This window comes from Panthera uncia, chromosome B4 (assembly GCF_023721935.1).
Source record: "Panthera uncia isolate 11264 chromosome B4, Puncia_PCG_1.0, whole genome shotgun sequence".
In the NCBI taxonomy this organism is placed as follows: Eukaryota; Metazoa; Chordata; class Mammalia; order Carnivora; family Felidae; genus Panthera; species Panthera uncia.
Window position 1 is genome coordinate 78326030 of NC_064809.1, and position 23348 is coordinate 78349377.

At 40.4% G+C, this 23348-nt stretch overlaps 2 protein-coding genes across 2 annotated transcripts in view; one reads left to right on the plus strand and one right to left on the minus strand.

The window, feature by feature from the left end:
* Positions 1-5050: 5050 nt before the first annotated feature.
* Positions 5051-11421, minus strand: LOC125919152 (gametocyte-specific factor 1-like). The gene is made up of 7 exons (XM_049625665.1): positions 11256-11421; positions 9584-9696; positions 9016-9136; positions 8740-8841; positions 7505-7571; positions 5976-6046; positions 5051-5229 (listed from the first exon to the last, which is right to left on the minus strand). The coding sequence occupies exons 2-7, from the start codon at positions 9674-9676 to the stop codon at positions 5216-5218; spliced, it is 468 nt and encodes a 155-aa protein (XP_049481622.1). The 5' UTR covers positions 9677-9696; positions 11256-11421; the 3' UTR covers positions 5051-5215.
* Positions 11422-15156: 3735 nt separating this feature from the next.
* Positions 15157-23348, plus strand: part of NCKAP1L (NCK associated protein 1 like) — a 40639-nt gene continuing 32447 nt past the window's right edge. The window contains exons 1-4 of the mRNA XM_049625666.1: positions 15157-15507; positions 16619-16729; positions 17462-17554; positions 23100-23156. Of these exons, the coding sequence (XP_049481623.1) occupies positions 15406-15507; positions 16619-16729; positions 17462-17554; positions 23100-23156 (363 nt within the window). The 5' untranslated portion in view covers positions 15157-15405. The remainder of the gene's footprint in view (positions 15508-16618; positions 16730-17461; positions 17555-23099; positions 23157-23348) is intronic.

Sequence of the window (23348 nt, forward strand, 5' to 3'; positions counted from 1 at the left end):
AGTATCACTTGGCTTATGAACAAATCGGTGAGGAAATGGAACTGCTTAAAAGAAGTTTGTTGAAAAGGTGGTAGAATGGCAGAATTATACTAAAGAAATCTTACCCACTAAAAATTACATAAAGGACTAATCTTGCACTGAACAGTTCTAAAATTCTGTCATTCTGATCTGTTATTTTTAAAAACGTCAAATGTTTTATGAGGACTTTAAGATACAAAACAGATGAACATATGGGAAGGGAAGCAAAAATAATATAAGAACAGGGAGGGGACAAAACAGAAGAGACTCTTAAATATAGAGAACAAACAGTGTTGCTGGAGGGGTTGTGGGAGGGGGGATGGGCTAAGTGGGTAAGGGGCATTAAGGAATCCACTCCTGAAATCACTGTTGCACCATATGCTAACTAACTTGGATGTAGATTAAAAAGTAAATAAATTATTAATAAAACAAAAAATAAGATAAAAATGTCACTCAAGGGTCATTTTTTTCTCTGAAACCTAATGTTTGCCTGGGATTAAGTTCTTATGTTTTCTTATAACCTCCTTCCACCCTCCTTCCTTCCTAGCACTTAAACTGTGTGTTAGACCAGTGGTTCTCAAAGTGTGGTCCCAAATTGCAGCATCAGTATCACTTAGGAACTTGAGAAAATGCCAGTTCTTAGGACTTACTACAGACGTACTGAATCAGAAGCTCGGGTGAGATGTCCTTTCATCTGTGTTTTAGCAAGGCCTTCATGTGATTTTTTTTTTTTTTTTAACGTTTTTTATTTATTTTTGGGACAGAGAGAGACAGAGCATGAACGGGGGAGGGGCAGAGAGAGAGGGAGACACAGAATCGGAAACAGGCTCCAGGCTCCGAGCCATCGGCCCAGAGCCTGACGCGGGGCTCGAACTCACGGACCGCGAGATCGTGACCTGGCTGAAGCCGGACGCTTAACCGACTGCGCCACCCAGGCGCCCCTGGCCTTCATGTGATTTTGATACCCACGAAAGTTGGAGAACCATTGCCTTATACTCTTACTGTCAACATTGTTCCTTTATAATGGACCACGCCACTGTAGTTCTTAACATAGTGTGGCAAGCACAGTAGATACTTGATTATTTTAGAGCACAGGTGTATTTTGTCAGGAGCTGTTAGGACAACTGTGAGACATCATCTACCTTGTAAGAAAACGTGGGAAGAAGAGACTAAAATATTGGAGATTTGTCCTTTCCTCGTTTTATACCACAGTTGCTTGGGAAGCCTGCACAGAAAGGTCAAGAAGTATGGACCAACAATAAGATAAAGCTGGGGAACCAATGAGCTATAGTTTGGTACATTATGACATGAGTAATGGGCCTTAGCAATTGTTTCCCCATCGTACTGTGAATGTAAGAGTAGAAATCCTAAACGTGATTGTAGGGAAGAAACTTCATAGCTAGGAAGGCTTGTTAGCATTACATAAATACAACTTAAATTGCCTTGTTAGGACTTTTTGGTGAAAATGAGTGATTCTGGTTACCAAGGTTTTTGAAAGATTGATTTATTCAGTATAAATATTTAATCCAGGGCACTGAGTCTTCTTTATACCCCATGTCTATATAGATTCTTCATGTTCAGCAACTTTGATTTTCCTTTTTTTTGTAGGCACAGAACTGTTACATAGTCAAGATCATGTCTCTCCTAAAGCACCTTATAGTAAAATAATAATAAATCAGAATGAAGGGACATTAAATGGAGACATAAACCACCTGTTATGGGAGTATGGGGGAATAGTTAAGACTTTGGAGATCTAGGCAGGCTTTGAGGCAGTTACTTTGAAACTTTGCTTTTTTTTTTTTTCCTTTTAAGTATTTTTCCATAAGTTTGTTTACTTTCAAAGCTTTGACCAAATGTTACGTCAAAGGCCAAAAAAAAAAAAAAAGTGATATTTTAGTTTCTATTGTGCCTTCCTCCAATGAACTCAAAACTTCTCAAAGTGAGATTTGAGTAGATCTGACATCTATATTTTGAATGGCAGCTGCATAATTAATGATGTTTTATTCCTTAAGACTAGGGTGGCCAACGTGGTGGTGGTGTTGTTATCCTAGGATAATTATTGTTCCCCCCTTCATGCTCAAGAGTATCCTGGTTTGAAGAAAAGATTATGTGGTCACACCAATCAATTAAGACTACATGGCTTTTTAGGGGACGATACCATATACCTAAGATATGATAAAGGAAGACATCTTTGTCTTTTGGGCTATTTTTCCTAGGAAACATTTTCTTAAAGTTTTTTTCAAAGGTTTATTTATTTTTGAGAGAAAGAGAGAGAGAGATAGAGACAGTGAGCTGGGGAGGGGCAGAGAGAGAGGGAGACCCAGAATCTGAAGCAGCCTCCAGGCTCTGAGCTGTCAGCACAGAGTCCAATATGGGGCTTGAACTCACAAACCATGGGATCATGACCTGAGCTGAAGTTGGATGCTTAACCAACTGAGCCACCCAGGTGCTCCACCTAGGAAACATTTTAATTTTCATATAGTTTGGTGTTAATATACCAAAATGTAATTTAAAAAAATCAAAATCTGTGTAAGGCCTTAGATGAAAATCTTGTTTATATTATGTAAATACAAGGGAGCAAGTCAGTAGCCCTCCTTTGTACAAAGTATACTAGAATGTGCTAGATTCTATAGGTATCTAGTTATTCTCCCTTCTATTTTCTGCTTTAAAGGGGAGAAAAAGATCATCTGAAAAGGATCTAGAAAGTATTTAGGTAGGAATAAGTTTCATAGGGTCAGAAAATATCCATTTGATTACAATTTCTACTTTTTTTTTTTTTTTAATTTTTTTTTTTTCAACGTTTTTTATTTATTTTTGGGACAGAGAGAGACAGAGCATGAACGGGGGAGGGGCAGAGAGAGAGGGAGACACAGAATCGGAAACAGGCTCCAGGCTCCGAGCCATCAGCCCAGAGCCTGACGCGGGGCTCGAACTCACAGACCGCAAGATCGTGACCTGGCTGAAGTCGGACGCCCAACCGACTGCGCCACCCAGGCGCCCCTCTACTTTTAATTGTAAGTCTAACTATACCTGAACTATAAACTAGCAAAAAACTGAAGTCATTATTTAAAAAAATTTTTTTAATGTTTATTCATTTTTGAGAGAGAAAGAGAGACAGAGCACAAGCCAGGGAGGGGCAGAGAGCGAGGGAGACACAGGATCCGAAGCAGGCTCCAGGCTCTGAGCTGTCAGCACAGAGCCCTATGTGGGGCTGGAACCCATGAACCAAGTGATCATGACCCGAGCTGAAGTCAGACGTTTAACAGACTGAGCCACCCAGGTGTCCCTGAAGTCATTTTAAAATTAGCTAGCTGCAAAAAACAAAAAACAAAAAACAAAAACAACAGCTTAAAAGGAACAAATTTTGGCCTGTTATAAATTGGGTCGTGATGCAGTTTAAGCACCAAGTATGTGAATATCTCCTAGATGCATAGCACCAGGCTAGTGATATATGGTATAGCAAATACAAAGCAGCATGTGATTCTGACTTCTCTTGTGAAGATTTGTGGTATGGTTGAGGTTGGACACTTGGTAAGTTTAAATGTGGTGAGGCATAAGAAGTAGCCTTAAAACAAAACAAACAAACAAACAAACAAAAAAACAGCTAGAAAGAGATTTCAATGGTTGAAGGGCAAGGGGTAACATTTAAAAATGAACAGAGTAGCAAAGAATAAGGTGTATATAAGATTGGAATAACCTGACTTCTATAGAGTTAAGAAGGGAGATTTGGAGACATGCTCCAGACTCAGCTTCTCATAAAAATTATATCTTTTTTGTTTGTTTTGTTTTCTAAAGTAGTCTCCATGTCTAACATGGGGCTTAAACTCACAACCCTGAGATCAAGAGTCACATGCTCTACTGACTGAGTCAGATGCTCCTAAAAACTGTATCCTTTTTTTTTTTTTTTTACTTCTTTTTAAAGTTTTTATTTTTTAATTTACATCTAAGTTAGCATATAGTGCAACAGTGATCTCAGGAGTAGATTCCTTAATGCCCCTTACCCACTTAGCCCATCCCCTCTCCCACAACCCCTCTAGTAATCCTGTTTGTTCTCCATATTTAAGAGTCTCCTATGTTTTATCCCCTTTCCTGTTTTTATATATTTTTTTGCTTCCCTTCCCTTATGTTCATCTGTTTTGTATCTTAAAGCCCTCGTATGATGAAATCATATGATATTTGTCTTTCTCTGACTGACTAATTTTGGTTAGCATAATACCCTATAGTTCTATCCACATAGTTGCAAATGGCAAGGTTTCATTTTTTTTGATTGCCCAGTAATACTCCATTGTATGTGTGTGTGCGTGTGTATACACGCACACACACATATATACCACATCTTTATCCATTCATCTATCGATGAACATTTGGGCTCTTCCATACTTTGGCTATTATTGATAGTGCTGCTGTAAACATGGGGGTGCATGTGTCCCTTAGAAATAGCACCCCTGTATCCCTTGGATAAGTACCTAGTCGTGCAATTGCTGGGTTGTAGGGTAGTTCTATTTTTAAGTTTTTGAGGAACCTCCATATTGTTTTCCAGAGTGGCTGCACCAGTTTTCATTCCCCAAAACTATCTTTTAAACATGGAAGGTTTGTACAAAATTAATTGAAGAAGGTTGATCTGATGGTCATGTAGTACATGACTTGGAGTAGGAGAAAAATAATCGGAGGATAAGGAATCTGATTAAGGGGGCGCCTGGGTGGCTCAGTCGGTTAAGTGTCCGACTTCAGCTCAGGTCATGATCTCATGGTTTGTGAGTTCGAGCCCCACGTCTGGCTGTGTGCTAACAGCTCGGAGTCTGGAGCCTGCTTCAGATTCTGTGTCTCTCTCTCTGCCCCTACCCTGCTCTCGCTCTGTCTCTCTCTCTCTCTCTTAAAACTGAATAAATGGTAAAAAAAGAAAAACAAAAAAGGATATGACTAAGGTTACTGTATTTCCTCCATTAATAAGGGAAATAGGCAAAAAAGCCCTCTAGCCTTTTGGTTGACAAATGAGGATATGAAAACAAGGAAGACTAAAAAACCAAATGAAGCTGGTCACAGGAAGGATATTCTTTATTTAAATAAATAAAAACATATTAAGATGCCAACAATGACTGGAGTTGTTATCTAAAACTTGACAGTTAAGATTCCCCCAAAGTTTGAAAAAGGACAATACATTTTCTGTCTGCTGGCTCTTTAATCCACAGCTTCTCCATCAGTTTTTCTGACCTATGGGTAGAAAGAGAACATTAAAGTAGTGTCATTTTTTATAGTGTTTTTATAGAAGACCTAAGCTCGATATGTGTTAGTTGCATTTCAAATAGAGTTTTAGACAGTTCTTTCTCCATACTCTGACTTAAAGGCATTGGGACTTTCCTTGCATTCTACTATTTGGTGTGGAGAAGGACTTAGAGTAGAAAATATGGTTTATTTTTTTAAAGAATAAAAGTTTGTCTAAGAAACTTTGAAGATTTAGAATACGACATTAGTGATTAGTTAAAACTATGTTAATATCATAGAACTATGATATTGTTAGTTTTTTTTTGAGAGAGTGCAAGCATAAGTGTGAGAGGGGCAGGGGCAGAGGGAAAAGGAAAGTGAGAATCTTTTTTGTTTTTTAAATGTTTATTTATTTTTGAAGGAGAGAGACAGAGTGTGAGTGGGGGAGGGGCAGAGAGAGAGGGAGACACAGAATCCAAAGCAGGCTTCAGGCTCTGAGCTGTCAGCACAGAGCCCATCGCGGGGCGTGAACTCACCGCGAGATCATGACCTGAGCCGAAGTCGGATGCTCAACCCACTGAACCACCCAGGTGCCCTGAAAGGGAGAATCTTAAACAGGCTCCACACCCAGTGCGGAGTCCGACTTGGGGTTTGACTTCATGACCCCAAGGTCATGACCTGAGCATAAATCAAGAGTCAGACACTTAATTGACTGAGCCACCCAGGGACCCACTAGTTTAAAAAAGTTACGCTACCTTTTCTCCAGGACTTATAGTTGTTAGGATGTTTTTCATCCATAGTCTCTTTTTTTATGTCTCCTGAGTCACTGTAGAAGATAACCAAAAAAGGAAAATTAGTTGGAGACCAGCACTGAAGATTTAGTTTAGATAACCAGTTCTAGGGGATTAAAATTACTTTATAAAAAAGGTTTATTTATTTATTTTGGGAAAGAGAAAGGGAGAGTGTGCATGAGTGGGGGAGGGGCAGAGGGAGAGAAAGAATCCCAAGCAGGCTCTGAGCTGTCAGCACAGAGCCTGGTATGGGACTCCATCTCACAAACTGTGAGATCATGACCTGAGCCAACGTCACAAGTCAGATGCTTAACTGACTGAGCCACCCAGGTGCCCCAGAGATTAAAATTACTATATTATTGTCAGAGTAGGAATTATTGACTTCGTGCAAGCTTCTGTTTATACAGTCCCTTTATACTTCCCATACCCCTGTACATGTGGTGGGTAATTCCATTGATGGCTTCTCTCTCTCTCTCTCTTTTTACTTTTTTAATTTTTTTAATGTCTTATTTATTTTTGAGAGACAGAGACAGAGTACATTCGAGTAGGGGAGGGGCAGAGAGAGAGGGAGACACAGAATCTGAAGCAGGCTCCAGGCTCTGAGCTGTCAGCACAGAGCCCGATACGGGGCCTGAACCCATGAACCATGAGATCATGACCTGAGCTGAAGTGGGACACTTAACCAACTGAGCCACTCAGGTGCCCCTCTAACTCTTGTTTTTAAGTTTACTTATTTTATTTTGAGAGAGAGAGAGAGAGAGAGCAGGGGAGGGACAGAAAGAGAGGGAGAAAGAGAGAATCCTAAGCAGGCTCTGCACTGTCAGCACGGAGCCCAGTGTGGGACTCAAACTCACTACCCAAGAGATCATGACCTGAGCCGAAACCAAGAGTCAGATGCTTAACCTACTGAGCCACCCAAGTGCCCTGGCTTCTCTAACTCTTAGATGTGCCCTTCAAGCTTGTTAGGTTGGGGATCCTTGTTAGGTTGGTTCATGTGTAGTATAATAATTATTTTCCCTTTACAATTTTAGGAATTTTTTTTTATTTTTGAAAATATAAGATAGAATTGAGAACCTGTGTAATCAAGTCCTTAATGGATTAAAGTCCTAAGTGGAGCCTTAGGGAGGGAATGGAGGTACTCAGAGCCCATGAGTATAGATTTTTAAAAATTTATAATTGAAGTTTAGGCATCTGCCAGGTCTATGACGTAGTGGCCATCTAGCTTTAAGAATTGAACTTAAAGGTATTTTTCTGTCTGTTCCAATAACTTTAAAAAATTTTTTTAGATAGAGTATGCAAGCGAGGGAGAGAGGCAAAGGGAGAGAGAGAGAAAGAGAGGGAGAATCTTAGGTTCCATGCTCAGCACAGAGCCTAATGTGGGACTTAATCCCATGACGCTGGGATTATTACTGAGCCAAAATCTACACGCTCAGCTGAGTGAGCCACCAGGCGCCCTACTATTCCAATGACTTCTGTAAGATGATTTATCTTACCTTTCACAAACCAGCATTTTTGGAGCAAATGTCTTAAGAACAAATAAAGGAGAATGATATGTGTTATCTAGAAAGGAGGAGAGAGGATGGAGATGTGATACAAGTACTAAGCATTTTTTTTTTAATTTTTAATTTTTTTAAAGTTTGTTTATTTTATGAGAGAGAGGAACGCATGCTGAAGGGGCAGAGAGAGGGAGAGAGAGAGAGTCCCAAGCAGGCCCTGCCCCATCAGCATGGAGCCCAATGCAGGGCTCGAATCCATGAACTGAGACCATGACCTGAAGAGTCAGACACCCAACCGACTGAGCCACCCAGGTGCCCCAGTACTAAGCATTTTTAGATTGTTGCAGAGAAAGCTAGTTGGCAGCAGAGATTTGAATCTCTCTTCCATAGTTGTTGCTGGGAATTGCCTGTGCCGCCAGGGACAACGTTCCCACCAGTTTTACCTTAGGTGTGGCCATATGATTAGTTTTTGCCAATGGAATGTGAGTGGAAGTATTTTCTTCTGGGTCAAGCTGCTTAAGAGGCACCTGCACCTCCACTGTCTTTTTGTGGCAGTTTGGGAAGCCAAGCGTGGAAGGTGACAGTCACAGATGAAAAGAGCCTGTGGTCTCAATCCACCATCCCCACTGAATGCTTGCATTGGGCTACACAAGGAAACTTCTGTTGTGTTAAACCAGGATATCAACACAACTTGAACTTTATCTGTTAAAGGAACTTGCATTATTCTAATACACACATACATCTTTATTTAATACTTATCTTATAAGGTAGGTGTTATACCTTTATAGGTGAGGGAGATGTGGTTGAGAAGTAACTTTCCTTATGGCCACAGCCTATAGTTGAACCTAGACTGACTGAAAAACTAGTGAATTCTTTATGGCATGCTACATTTTAGAGAAAGGATATCACTTGAGATGGGATAAATCCAAACCTTTTAGACTACATGTTTCAATTTATACCAATACTTTTTTCTATGGAAAGTGACCAGATATTGATAAGGTAAGATTCTTTAAGCTGTTATAAATGATTTTTGGTTTTAATTAGATCCCTTTTTGCTGGGTTGCTTCTCCAGATGCAGATGAAATTCCCAGATTTATTTGACTGTGTTGAAGGATTTTGTGGGAGGAGTATTAAGACTTCATTTATCCAGGACTACAGTACTTATCAGCTATGAAGGACTTAGGGTCCAAGCCTTCACTTATGGCTGTGTTCACTGTTTCACCCTTGCTCACCTATGTTCCAGACATCAGGGTCTAGAATCTGATTGGCAGTATTAGAAAGTTTTTCATTTGGCTCCAAACTCGGAGAAATAACCTTTGGAAGATTAAATGGCTCTGAAATAAAGCAGATCAGAAGTTGTAGAAGCAGAGTAGAAACTTCCTTTTGTTTTTCATTCCTCTTAGTGGGCTAAGACTTCCCTAGTTATGAAATATGGAGGGCATGGGGCAAAAGAACTTGATGCCACTCATCTATCCTCCCCCCCACCCCCCCCCAAAAAAAAGACTTACCATCATCTACAGCAGTTCTATTGACACAGTTAGCCTCATGTTCCTTGAGCCTTTTGACTGGGACCACATGGCAAGCATTATATTTGCAATTAGCCATCTTTTTAGCTATCTTCAGATTTTTCTAAAAGAAAAAGGCTCTTGTGAAATGGCTATTAGGTTTTGCCTGTATTCTACCCTCCATTCCTTTCATGAAATGCTGAAGACAAACCATTTCCAACATTAAGAACTGCTAAGTGCTATGTATGGTCAGAAGCTTGTTCTTTTTTTTTTTTTTTTAATCTTTTAACTTTTTATATTGAGCTTATATTTCTTCCACCAGTGATTTAACATTTTTTTAAAAATTTATTTATTTATTTGAGAGAGAGAGAGAGAGAGAGAGAGAGAGATTAGAGAGGGAGAGAAGGAGAGAGAGAATCCCAAGCAGGCTCCACACCATCAGCACAGAGCCTGATGCAGGACTGGAACTCACAAACTGAGATCATGACCCGAGCTGAAACCAAGAGTGGGATGCTTAACCGACTGAGCCACCCAGATATCCCAACATTTTGTATTAACCAGGAAAACGTACCTTTCTACATGATGCCAGGTGGTACTGTAACCTGCTGGCTGGCATCCTGTGGTTTGGGTCATAAGGACATATTTCTAGGACTTCTGGCTCCATGAGGCCTAAATAGTAGGAACCTTGGGTTGACAAAGAAAATATTGACATTTAAGATAAGGTAGTTTTGACCTAGGCCTACTTTCTGTTCTCAAAAAAAGAGGCAAAGATATGGGTATCTCCCTATGAAAGTTTTGCATGTCTAAAGCAATAGCCTAGTCAGCTAATAGGAGAACTTCACGGCTTACATGCCTTGGAAAACTAAAAATTAACATTTATACATATATTTTAGTCTTATGGGTTCTTTTGAATAGAATTCTGTGCCCCCAAATAGAGTATTAAACAGACAAGGCTCTTTGGAAAGCTCACAGTACTGGGGTAAGATGAAATTCACCATCAGCTTGAGTGTTCAGGAAAGCAAGGCCGGGGCAGCTGGTTCCTTTACAGTTCAGCATTGCTCCCTTCCTTCTCTTTGCCAAATCTATCTAAATTAAGCCCTTTGCTAGACAAAGATGCTACTTGTCAGATCAGCATAGCCCTTTTGGGGAGAGGGGAAGAGAAGAATGAACAGTACCATGTTCAAGTTCAGGCTACTTTATAATTATCTGCGAATGCCAGTCTGAAATCTTTAAAGTTGTACGTATCAGCATATGAAGACTCCTAGAAAGAACTAAGAATATACCATCTCAAATCTGCCACATTTGACTGCCAATAGGAGGCCTACTTTCCCTTATGGCTAGCTGTCTTTAGCTATCCTAGCAGACATTCACTTCAAGGACTCCCAAGTTTCCAGGCAACAGCTACAGCTGAGATTTCTGCAAAGCAGGGACAGCATAGTCTGATTGAGATGGGGGGGGGGGAGGATCAAGGCAGAGTGGCATAAGAAGGAAGGATAGAAAAGTGCCTAGAATAGCCCATTTCAATTCTGCTTTGGATCATGCCTAGGGCATAGACAAAGGGCACAGAGCTAGACTGTTAAATGTCAGATTTTCCTGAGAGCATTTAGATGATTAAGTCCAGGGATTTACACTCAGGTGCCTTTCAGGAACGCAAGCCAGGGTGGCCCTTTCAAGCTTACACTGCATGTTAATGATAATATTAGAGCCACGAACACTTATTATAAAGTGAATTGGCTTTCTGGAAAATAACACCTGCAGTATAATCCAGTATCATACAGTTATCTTTAGATTCTTAAAGATAATAGAAGAGCTTTAATACTAAAATGTAGTCTTCAGATAACCCCAAACCCTTATTTTATCCAGCAGCCTAGAAAAGTATAAAGTTTGATCAGACTGATAAGGCTGGTCTTAACAAAGAGTGCTTCAAAAGTGGCAGCAAGAATTGGTAAGCTTGGACCATTTGTCTAATTATCGATAGCTGAATATCCCATGTTGGGAGGCCAAGACTATAATGGAGGCCATTTGATTTAATACTATTAGACTTGGCGAGAATGTTGTAGCCTCGAAGCTACTTTGACAATTAAACTGAGTCTAGAGGCCTTTGAGATCTCTTACGTTATTCTTGAAGTAGTGTCTCTCAAGAATCTGAAGGGAAGTGTGTCTGAATCTGAAGAGGGAAACAATCCTACAAGTCAGAACAAGGCAAATTTCGCAGAAGTTTGGGGTGAGGGAGAGCAAAGTACCTTTGTCAAGTGATGTAAATCAACTTTCTGTTCAAGCTACTCAATTCCTCTTCTCCCACCATATGGTCTATGGTTTCTCAAGAGGTTTGGAAGTTTTTGATGTCATAGTTAAGTCTTGAATGACTGTTTTTCAATCTTGGTTGTGCATGAAAATCACTGAGTAGTTTTAAAGTGACAGATCTTCCAGAACTAGCAGATCAGAATCTTCACACATGAGGTCTGGCTAACTGTGGCTTTAAAAGAGTTCCACAGGGGATTCTGACTTGTAGCCGGGGTTACTAGGCCCTGCCCCGGGGTAATTGAACCACCCTCAGAAGGGTTCTTCCAGTTTCCAGGAGGAACTGCTGCATGGTCTTTCCAGTGAAGTTTCTCTAAAGTCTACCAGTTGGAACAATTAGTCCCATCTTTAAATCTGGCCTTTTTATTTATGCGATGCTAAGTAGAATTTCACAGAAAGTGACATAAGCTCATCACATACTAAAAACACCCAAATTTTACTTTCTTTTTGGCATTCTTAATCCAGCGTACCAGGCCTTGAGCTGAATGTTTACAAACACCATATCATGTAACCACTTCTACAGGTATATGAGGAATCACCACGGTTTTATAGATTAGGAAACCAACTCCGTGAGTGAGAGAGATCCTGAAGTTACAAAGCTAGCACATGTTTGAATAACATTAGAATTATTTGAGGTAATACATACAAAGCACTTAAAGTACCGGGTCCCTAGTATATAACTAGGTCATCACTTCGCATGTAGGACCTTAATACAGTTCTTTTCGGTAGGAACTGTTATCAATATCTCCATTTTGCAGGCAGGGAAACTGGATCAGAGCTGCTAAATGATAGAGTTGGGATGTGGACTCAAGCTTTATGGCTCCATAACCTGGGCTCCTTGCCTCTAAATCATAAGGCTTTGTCCATTGGACTCAACTAACATTCAAGCCCAAGATCTGTCCTATGCCAAAATGTAGGGTTTTCACATGTACTAAATACAAGCAAATAAGTGTTTTCCAGTCTCCAGCAATCTTACAGTTCAGCTGGGGTGGCAGTAGAGTATGAAACAAGCAGTCAAAGATGGGACCTAATTTAGATGTAAAATATGTGGTAGTGACCAAATACCGCAGGAGTTCAGCAAGGGCCGGACTTAGGACTTTTGGAGCCAGATCCAGAAGATTGAGTAGGATTTGGGTCAGCAAGAGGGAAAGCACACATCATGAGAAAGGCAGAAATGAATGTGGCACATTCACAGTAGACTACTAGGCTGGTCCCTGCTGGGTTGGGGAGTATATATTTGGGAACAGGAGAAAAGATTGGCTTGGTATGGAGAGTCTTCAACAAAATTTTCAGGAGGATAACAAATGCAAGTGAAAAAGATCCAATGAAACTATACTAACCTGATAAAAAGGCTGTGGCTATATGGCAGCTGTGCTTCCTACCTGTTGGTGCCTCAGCAACTGCTCTTAATCTCCCCCATCAAGGTGAAAGACCAGTAGAAATCCCACCAATGTCTTTAGTAGAACCTGGGTTTCTTTGAGAATAGCGGGTGATTCAAATCTTCAGGGCCAATAACACCTCATTCCAGGCCCCTAGCTTTCTAGGGAGTCTATCTAGTAAATAAACTGGAAGGCAGATTCTGTTTTCCAGGAGTATAAAGTTTCCCTTAGGGATGTTTGAAATTTTGTGTGTTAAGCACTGTCATCTTGTTTCTTTAAAAGAGACATTATCTTGAGAACAAACATATTAAGATCTGTATATAATAATGCCAATCAGCTCTCCTATCCCTCCATCCCAGGATTTATTGGAATAATGTAAGAGCCCTGGATATGGAAAATGAGAATGATTGAAAAGTGGAAGGGGTGCCTGGGTGGCTCTGTCGGTTAAGGGTCCAACTTTAACTCAGGTCATGATCTTGCGGTTCATGAGTTCGAGCCCCGCATCAGGCTCTGTGCTGATGACCACTTGGGAGCCTGGAGCCTGCTTCAGATTCTGTGTCTCCCTCTCTCTCTGTCCCACCCCCGCTCGTGTTCTGTCTCTCTCTCCCTCTCTCTCAAATAAATAAATGTTAAAAAAATTTTTTTTAAAGAAAAGTGGAGAAAAGGTATTGGAAAAGAAGTAGATATGAAGACAACTCTGTTTAATGTAGAATTTTTCTGAGGGCTTTCTGCTTTTCTCCTTGAAAGAAACATGAAAGTGAGTTGGTTTTCTTGAATTAGGGAGCTAAGGCCTGGTTAGAATGGCAAGAATTTTTTAGTGCTAAAATTTATTCAGCCTTCTAAGATTTAAAGTCTATTAACTACTTTTCCCTTGTTAATCTCAGTTAATATGGTTCTTCATGTGGCCTATTTCCCAATTTAGTCTTAATAATTCAAAAAACAAGACAGCAACTTTACTAAGTGGTTGAGTCCAAGAGGTGGTGTTCTAGATCAGTGTTTCTCAACATGTATTTGATGGAATATTTGCACCAAATCCTCCCATGGTACTTAGAAATGCAGATTTCTAGGCCTCACTGCAGAGTTACCAATCCTGAATCTCAGAGGATAGGGATTGATCTCAGTTTCTTAAGCACCTTTAAGAGCCATTGTACTAGATGGGGGCCTGGGTGGCTTAGTAGGTTAAGCATCCAATTCTTCATTTCAGCTCAGGTCATGATCTCACAGTTTGTGAGTTCAAGCCCCACATCGGGCTCTGCTCTGACAATGTGGAGCCTGCTTTGGATTCTCTCTCGCACTGTCTCTCTGTGCCTTCCCCACTTGTGTGACTGTTCTCTCTCTCAAAATAAATAAATAAACTTAAAAAAAAAATAAATGAACTCTTTTTTTTTTTTTAATTTTTTTTTTTTAACATTTATTTATTTTTGAGACAGAGAGACAGAGCATGAACGGGGGAGGGTCAGAGAGAGAGGGAGACACAGAATCTGAAACGGGCTCCAGGCTCTGAGCAGTCAGCACAGAGCCCGATGTGGGGCTCGAACTCACATACCGCGAGATCGTGACCTGAGCCAAAGTCGGACGCTTAACCGACTGAGCCACCCAGGCGCCCCTAAATGAACTCTTGTGCAAGAGCAGTGGTTCTCAAACTTGAGAGTACATTGGAATTACTTGGAAGGCTTATTGAAACACAGAGTGCTGGACCCTACCCCAGAGTTTTGGATTCAGTAGGTCTGGAGTGGGTCCTGGGAATATGCATTCTAACAAGTTTCTAGATGATGCTGATATGACCACATTTTAAGAATCACTGTATTAAAGTATTGTGAAAGATATGAAGAAGTATTAGATACAATTCCTGTCATTAAGGGGCTTATGATGTGGTTGGGGGAGATAAGTCATATACTTAAAAATATAGTGAAGAATATGGTGTTCTGTATAGTATTTGACACTGGAAGGGATAATGTGGAGGATTTGGGATTTAATCTGGGCCCTAAAAGATGGATAGGCCTAAGGTTCAGCTGAGAATAACATAGGTGTTCCTTTTTTTTTTTTAATTTTTTTAAAACATTTATTTATTTTTGAGAGACAGAGACAGAGCATGAGCAGGGGAGAGGCAGAGAGAGAGGGAGACACAGAATCTGAAGCAGGCTCCAGGCTCCAAGCTATCAGCACAGAGCCTGATGTGGGGCTCGAACTCACAAACCATGAGATCATGACCTGTGCTGAAGTTGGACACTTAACCAACTGAGCCACCCAGGCGCCCTTAACATAGGTGTTCTTGATAGGGATATATAAAAGAGAAAAAGCTTAAAGGTGGATGGGAGTGGGGTAGTCGATACTTGTTTGTCTGGTGCAGAGCTTTTTATAGGACTCTAGTGAAGGGGTAAGGCCCAAAAGGTTGGTGCTAGACTGTGAGGAGCCTTGAAAGCCTGTCCCTCTCCCCTGCCTCCACCAACTTCACAGTCTTACCAAAAATGCTACACAGCTAGAAAGAGGAAGTGTCTCCTGCTGAGTGTGCAAGAGGAAGCACAAGAAGATTCTGAAGGCCTGTGAGCTGTAATGACTGCTTTCCCCCATGAGCCAATTGTAGAGGCTACAGGAAGACCAGCGCACCAACCAGGCTGGGTCCCTCCGCCCAGGGGGTGTCACCACCCAAGCTGAAAGTGTTTGGGGAGATTCGGCATTGCTGTCCGGATACTCCTCTCTTTCGGTGGCCATCATGTCTTTGACCTCTGCCTACCAGCATAAATTAGCCGAGAAGCTCACTATTCTGAATGATCGAGGTCAGGGGGTTCTCATCCGCATGTATAACATCAAGAAGGTAAGCATGAACAACTGGGCCAGTACTAATTATTCCAGCAACAGTAGGGCAGGGGACCCGTGGCTGGCATTTCCAGGGGCTAGACTCCTCTTCTTTCCCACTGGCCTTCAGTCACTCGGATTACATAGGCCAGCCAGTGTAGGAAGGCAGAACGGGAGGCTCTTTTTAAGGGCTTTCCCCTTCTAGATATGATTCTCACCCCAATGAGAGTGTCTGCTTTCTGCTGGGCATATGGAGGTAGGAAATAATTTTGTTCTGAGTCACTTGAATAAGGTCTGGGATCTAGAATTCTGGGTCTCATTGTTTATTGTTGATCTCCCATACTCTGAAGACATCCAAAGTTGGGTCTCTGGCAAAAACTTTTCCATGGAAGTACTTACCTAAAAGGAAAAAAATAGATATTTCAATAAAATATGGGTAGGTGCCTTCTGAGATACTTAGAGTCTGAGAGTTCATGCTCTGGTTGTGTGTGTATGCTTAGGATAGGATCTGTTGAGTTGAGAGAGGCTGGTGACAAGAGTGAGACTAGGCGGGGCTGTGGGGTGGAGGGTGGGTGGGGGGCAAGGAGCTGGGCCTAGGGAAGTAAAGAGATAAAGACAGGGGCGGGAGTGGGGAGTTTCTGGAAGAGAAAATAGGGAGAGGGAACTTTTATGCATTTTGTAATAAAACAAATCACCAGGAACATGGTTTGTCTGACCCCGTGACTCCTACAAATGCCCTCTGGGTGAGATACTTAGATATAGACATAATTGTGACACATTTGCCCATGAAGTCTAATTCAGGAGCAGCTGCTTTTCTCACTCCTTCCGGCTTCAGCTGAGGGGTGGGGAGAGAGCTTCCTCTTTGCGCTGGGGCCCCAGCAGACGCTGAATTCGCTGAATTCTTCTCCGTGAGACAAGATACCCAGGTTGTTCAGCTCTACTGATAGTTGGCTTCATTCATGTCTTGGAGCTTGTTCCTCGTCTACTTAACAGTAGACTTTCATAATGCTTTCATTATGAATTCTCAGATTCCCTTTCCATGAGACTGTGTGAGAATGAATGCTACAGGGAGGGGTAAGTTTGGAGGGACAGGAGAAAGGGTTGAAACAGAGTGTGCTTTATTGGTGCAGACTTGCTCAGACCCCAAATCCAAGCCACCTTTTTTACTGGAAAAGTCCATGGAACCTTCTCTCAAGTACATCAACAAGAAATTTCCCAACATTGATGTCCGAAGCAGCACGGTGAGAACATGATCCGTCTCCTCTCTTTTCTCTGAAATAATTCTGTGCTTGGATGGCTTAAACTCTCCTCTTTTAACTGCCTTTCTTTGAACTTGGGCAGGGCATAGAGTAGCCTCCTTTTAGTTTTCCTGGGCTCAACCACAGGGCTTCAGGCTCTTGTAATCTTGAGAGTTCTGAGATAAGATGGGATTCTCTCAGGGTAAGCTAGAGCAAAGCATTGCCCCTTTCTCTGTTGCAAGATTCATGAAAACACTTTGTTCTTGTAGAGAAGGACAGCTTGGTCAACCCAGCAGGGTACATTTATTTTACCGTTGTTCCTGTTTCCCCCTCTGTTTCCTTGCTGATTATCTGAGAATCAGGCATCTCATGGAATGTTCCTTAGTTCTCCTCCATTAAATATTAGCCCTAGATTTCTTACCATTATACATATAGCATCTTCTCATTCTGCTTCTTTTGACTTTAATATAAATGACAAGCCTCTTTGACTGAAAGAGACCTTGAAGTTTCCTCTCATTTAGCACTCTGTATCTAGTCAAGATTATACGCATCATCTTACCTAGAGACTCTCCTCTGTTTAAGACCTTCAGAGCATTGGAGATTTTCCAACTTTGCCTGTTAGTGTATTTCAAGTCTTTTCAAGAATGTTTTAGGCATGACTCCTATTCTTCTTGGATTACCTTGAACAATTGTGTTATTTTGTGTTTTAAAATTTTTGCTTTGTGTTTCCCTCAGCAACATTTAGGACCAGTACATCGAGAAAAATCTGAGATAATTAGATTCCTCATCAACTACTACCAGTCATTTGTGGATGTCATGGAATTTCGGGTGAGCTCTCTCTAGCCTAGGACCCCAGTATAGGCATTATCCTTCTGAGGCTATTCCTTCTTTAGTAGATGTTCATTTATGTTTCTTAATATTGTTTCTTGAAAAAGTAAGGGATTGGGGCGCCTGGGTGGCTCAGTTGGTTGGGCGACTGACTTCGGCTCAGGTCATGATCTCGCGGTCCGTGAGTTCGAGCCCCGCATCGGGCTCTGTGCTGACAGCTCAGAGCCTGGAGCCTGTTTCAGATTCTGTGTCTCCCTCTCTCTCTGACCCTCTCCCATTCATGCTCTGTCTCTGTCTGTCTCAAAAATAAATAAACGTAAAAAAAAAAAATTAAAAAAAAAAAAGAAAAAGTAAGGGATATGTACTGATGTGGAAGGATATCTTGGTTAAAGAAAAACAAGTTACAGTGTATGATATAATTACATTTCATTTATGGGGCACCTGGGTGGCTCTGTTGGTTAAACGTCTGATTCAGCTCAGGTCATGGTCTCACGGTTTGTGATTTCAAGCCCTGCGTTGGGCTCTGTGCTTACAGCTCAGAGACTGGAGCCTGCTTCGGACTCTGTGTCTCCCCCTCGCTCTGCCCCTCCCTGCTTGTGCTGTCTCTCTCTCTCTCGAAAATAAATAAACATTAAAAAAATAAAAATAAATAAATAAAAGGATACATAGGCTTGTATATATATATAGTGTTAGTATGTACTTGGGCAGATTTGGAACATTATACATTTAACTGTTAGGAATAACTAACTACCTTTGGGAGTAGACTATGATTAGCTTTAATTTATTACACTGTATATATTTAAGCATTATTAAGTATTCAAGTATTTTAAGTACCATTCCCCAATATTTTATTACAAATCTGAAAAATTTCAAGAATATTACAATGAATATGATTCTATTCTTCTCTTAGATTTCCTAATTGTTAGTATTTTACCATGTTTGCTAATCTTTATTGTTTTCCTGAACCATTTGAGTCAGTTGCAGATGTCGTGCCATTTCCCTTCCTAAATACTTTAGCATACATCTAAGAACAAGAATATTTTCTTATATAACCCTAATATAATTATCACACTCAGGAAATGTAACATTACTGCAATATTATTAGTTTTAACATACAGTCCGTGTTCACATTCTACTAGTTGTCTCAGGTATAACACATTGGATTTAGCTGTCATGTCTCTGTAGTCTTTTTTTTTTTTAATTTTTTTTTTTAACGTTTTATTTATTTTTGAGACAGGGAGAGACAGAGCATGAACAGGGGAGGGTCAGAGAGAGGGAGACACAGAATCTGAAACAGGCTCCAGGCTCTGAGCTGTCAGCACAGAGCCCGACGCGGGGCTCGAACTCACAAACCGTGAGATCATGACCTGAGCCGAAGTTGGCCGCTTAACCGACTGAGCCACCCAGGCGCCCCTGTAGTCTTTAGAATAGTTCCCAACCATTTTTTTTTTTTTTCCTTATGTCTTTGATGACACTGACTTTTTGGAGTCCAGACTAGTTATTTTTCAGAATATCCCTCAATTTGGATTTGTCTGATTTGTTAACTCTCTGATTGTAGTTTTGGTAGCAATACTACATAGATGATATTTTCTTTGTGTTTTAAATAATGAGCGGGTACTATTTTTGTAAATGTAAACAAACTGTAAAAATTATTTGGTATGATGTTTTTGAAGGGCAAATTGATGATGTGTTTCAAAAGTCTTAAAAACACACATTTTTTTAAAAAAAAAGTTTGTTTTGAGAGAGAGAGAAAGAGAGAGAGAGAGAGAGAGAGAGAATGAGCCGGGGAGGCATAGAGAGAGGGAGAGGCAGAATCCCAAGCAGGCCCTGCTCTGTCAGGACAGAGCCTGACTTGCCGCTCAAACTCACCAACCATGAGATCATTGACCTGAGCCGAGACGAGTCCGTCGCTTAAGGGACTAAGCCCCCAGGCATCTCTAAAACACATACTTTTTAGTGTAGTAATTTTATTTCTAGACGTTTTTCTTAAGGAAACAATCAGAAGTACAGAGATATGTAAGAGTATGTACTCTGTTAAAAAAAATAATGTACTCTTTTGCCTTATTTAAGATAGTGACAAATTGATAATTGATGTATCCGATATATAGAGGTTCGGTTAAAAGTTCAGAGTATATGTCTATAAATGAATATTATGCAGCTGTGAAAGATGATAATATTTATGATAATCAGCATGGAAAAATGTTTTTCATATATTCTTTAATGTCAAAGCAAATTATAATACAGTAAGACATAAGATGTCTCTAATATGTATATTTATATGGGGAAACACGCATATAAAGAAAATTTGAACTTCTGATTGGTGGGATTTTGAGTGATTTTAAAAATGAATTAAAATTATGCTTGTTTGTATTTTATAATTTTTCTGCAATGAGCATGTTATTTACATATTCAAGAAATAACACAGATTTTAGCCATCTGAGCAATCCAAGTTTGTGATGGTACCATAGGATTTCTTCAGATGAAACAAGAGTATGGAACCCTGCTTTGGGTGCCCCGAATCTACCCGAGGGGGCTAATCCAGGCCTTTCATCACACAATGAAGTGGGGTCATGGAAAACTGTAAAGTCTGAAGGAGGGTCAGGTCAGAAGTTATTAATCTTGGAATTGAGGGTAGTGGTTAGGAAGAAGGTAGGCAGACACTGGTGGAGGTGGTGGAAAGAATGCTGGATGCATATAAACTAGGAAACCTTTGGGTCCAAAGGGGATTTTAGGACACCTTCTGGTTGCTGCATTGGTAAAGTTCTGAGCCCAGGGTGTATGGTATCGCTCATTTAGGGTAAGAGGAATAATAGAGACACTGAGATATTGTGCATTGTAAAGTAGGTAGGCTCTGAATCAGACAGACCTGGTTTCAAATCTCAGCTTTACCATTTGCCAGATGTATAAAGTTAGACAGGACACTCTTTGGATTCCAGTTTCTTTATCTATAAAATGGGGAAATAAGATCTATGTGGGGTATTTGTGAGAATTAAATGAGATGATGCAGGGAAAACATCTAGCTCAGTGTTTAGCATATAGTAAGGTTATAGGCCAACAAATGCTAATTCCATTCTCTTTTGATTCTTACCTTTAGAAGATGACTTATGTAGTGACATTGTGTGAGTGGCTGATAGTAAATCTCATCTATAATCTTTGGGAATTGGGTTTCAGGAAGATGTGGTAGAAAGGCCCTCCTAGCAAATGAGGCAACATAGGGGTAGACAGAGATTTAGAAGTCATGTAGTATACAGGGAAAATCATGAGCTCTGTGTTCTAATTCTGATACTATCCCTTACTAGTTAGTGATCGTGGGCATGTATCTTAACTGCTCTTAGCCTTGGTTTCCCCATGTATTAATTTATTTTTAAATTTTGTTTGTTTGTTTGTTTATTTATTTATTTATTCATTTGAGAGAGAGAGAGGGCGGGAGGGAGAGAGAGGGAGAGTGTGCATGCATGGAGGAGAGGGACAGAGAGAGAGAGAGAGAGAGAGAGAGAGAGAGAGAAGGAGAATCTTAAGCAGGCTCCACGCTCTGCACAGAGCCAGACATGGGGCTTGATCCCACAACCCTGGGATCACGACCTGAACTGAAATCAAGAGTTAGATGCTCAACTGGCTGAGCCGCCCAGGTGCCCCAATCCCCCATGTGTTAATTTAGATTAGGTCTTTTGGGGAAGATAACGTGGAAACATTTTTTCCTGTTTTAATAAGTTTGACACATATATGCACCTATGTAAAAACCACCACAGTGAGAGTATAGAAAATTTCCATCACTCCAAATGTTTCCTGAGCCTTTTTTTCCCCAGTTCAATCCCTATCTCCTCAACTCCTGGCCCCAGGCAACCACTGATCCGCTTTCTAGATTAGAATTTTCTTTTCTTCTCTTTTCCACAGGTTCATATAATTAGAATTTATACAGCATGCATTCTTTTGTATCTGGCTTCTTTCACTCAGTATAATGTTTTTGAGATGTCTCTCTGTTGTTTCATGTAACTGTGATTCATTTCCTATTTTTGTGGAGTACTGATCCGTTGTATGGATACAATTTATCTATTTACCTGTTGATGGCCATTGGGTTGTGTCCATTATGCATATTGGTGGCCATTATGCCCACGATGCTATAAACATTTGAGTACAAGTCATTGTGGCAACATATTTTTCGTTTCACTTGGGAAAATAATTTAGAAATTGAATTGTTAAATGGTATGTGTATGTTTAATTTTGTAAGAAACTGCCAAACTTTTTTTCCAAAGTCGTCGTTCCCTTTTCTCCTCCCATCGGTCATATATTAGTGTTCCAGTTGCTCCACATTCTCATCAGCACTTACTATTAACTGACTTAAATTTTAGCCTTTTCATGGGTATACAGTGTTGTTTTAATTTGCATTTCTCTGATGACCAATACCGTTGAACATCTTTTCATTTGCTTATCGGCCATGTGTATATTTGTTATTATCAAGTATCTGCTCAAGTCCTTGGCAACACATTTTTAAAGTAAAAATATATATATTCTTTGATCTAGCAGTTCCACCTTGTAGAAATGAAAGTACCAATATGTTAGGAATAGGGAACAAAGGAGAGGCCAGGGACTGGGAACAAAGAAAATGTCCATCAGTGGGAAAAAAGGCTGAATGAATTGACCACACCATGGGCTATTATGTGGCCATTAAAAAGAAGTACATTAGTGTTCTACCAGATGACTTGGAGGACTTTAAGCAGATAAGGTTGGATGAGAAAAACAAAATGGCAAGAAGAATATAACATTATCTCAATTTTATAACACAAATGATGATGAAAAAAACCTCTCTCTCTAGTTTTCTCCTCCCCCCCCCGCAACTGAATAAGACTATATAAATAGGGAGAAAATTAAGAAAGGCCATACTGGGTTGTTAAACTGGTTTACCTGGGGGTTGGGGCAGGATGGAGGGTGGTGCCGATGTGGGGGGAGGGAAGTGTCCACAATAAAACTGCATATTTAGTTAGGTAAAATTATGTATGAAAAGAAAACGAATCCCTATCACACTGGAATGAGGGTTCAATGAAGGATATGCAAATTACCTAGTAAGTAGTACTTAGCACATAGTAAGTGGTCAGTAAATAGAAATACAGGTTGGGTCGTAGTCTCATTTGTTAATGACTAATTTCTGAAAACAGGAGATGGATTACAAGAAAAACTTTTGGGATTTATCAATAAAAAATGGGTCTAATTTCCGGTATCTTAGAAACAGCCTATCAGATGATCTGCATTTTGTAACCTTTTTGTGTGTGTGTGTGGAGGAAGGGGGCACTGGGATGATAAAATTAGGGAGAGTATGTGTAATATAGTAGTGACTTGTGTCTGTGGAAACTTGGGCATTTGGTAGGGTAAGCTTAATGGGGGCCCACTGATGGCTTCCTGAGGAGAAACTCCCTCTATTCAGCTTCCCTTATGTAACTCAGTGGCTCTCTAGGACCTCTAAGGGAGAGAACCTTCCCTTCAAATTCTAGTAGTACATGTCACCTTCTCTTTATTCTTTATTCATTCTCATTTCCAATTCTACCCCCAGGATCATGTATATGAGCTTCTCAACACCATTGATGCCTGCCAGTGCCATTTTGATATTGTAAGATTCTTCGTCATTCTCTTCTACCCTAGAAAAGGTCTTGGTTGGAACAGTGTGGGTTGGGAAGGGACTGGAAGAATGGCTATTCCTTCAGGATGATAATATATTACAATATGTTTAATATAATATACTGTATTATTCACTCTGTGACTATGGTTCTTTTGTATAAAGTGCTGAAGTTAAAGGATATTT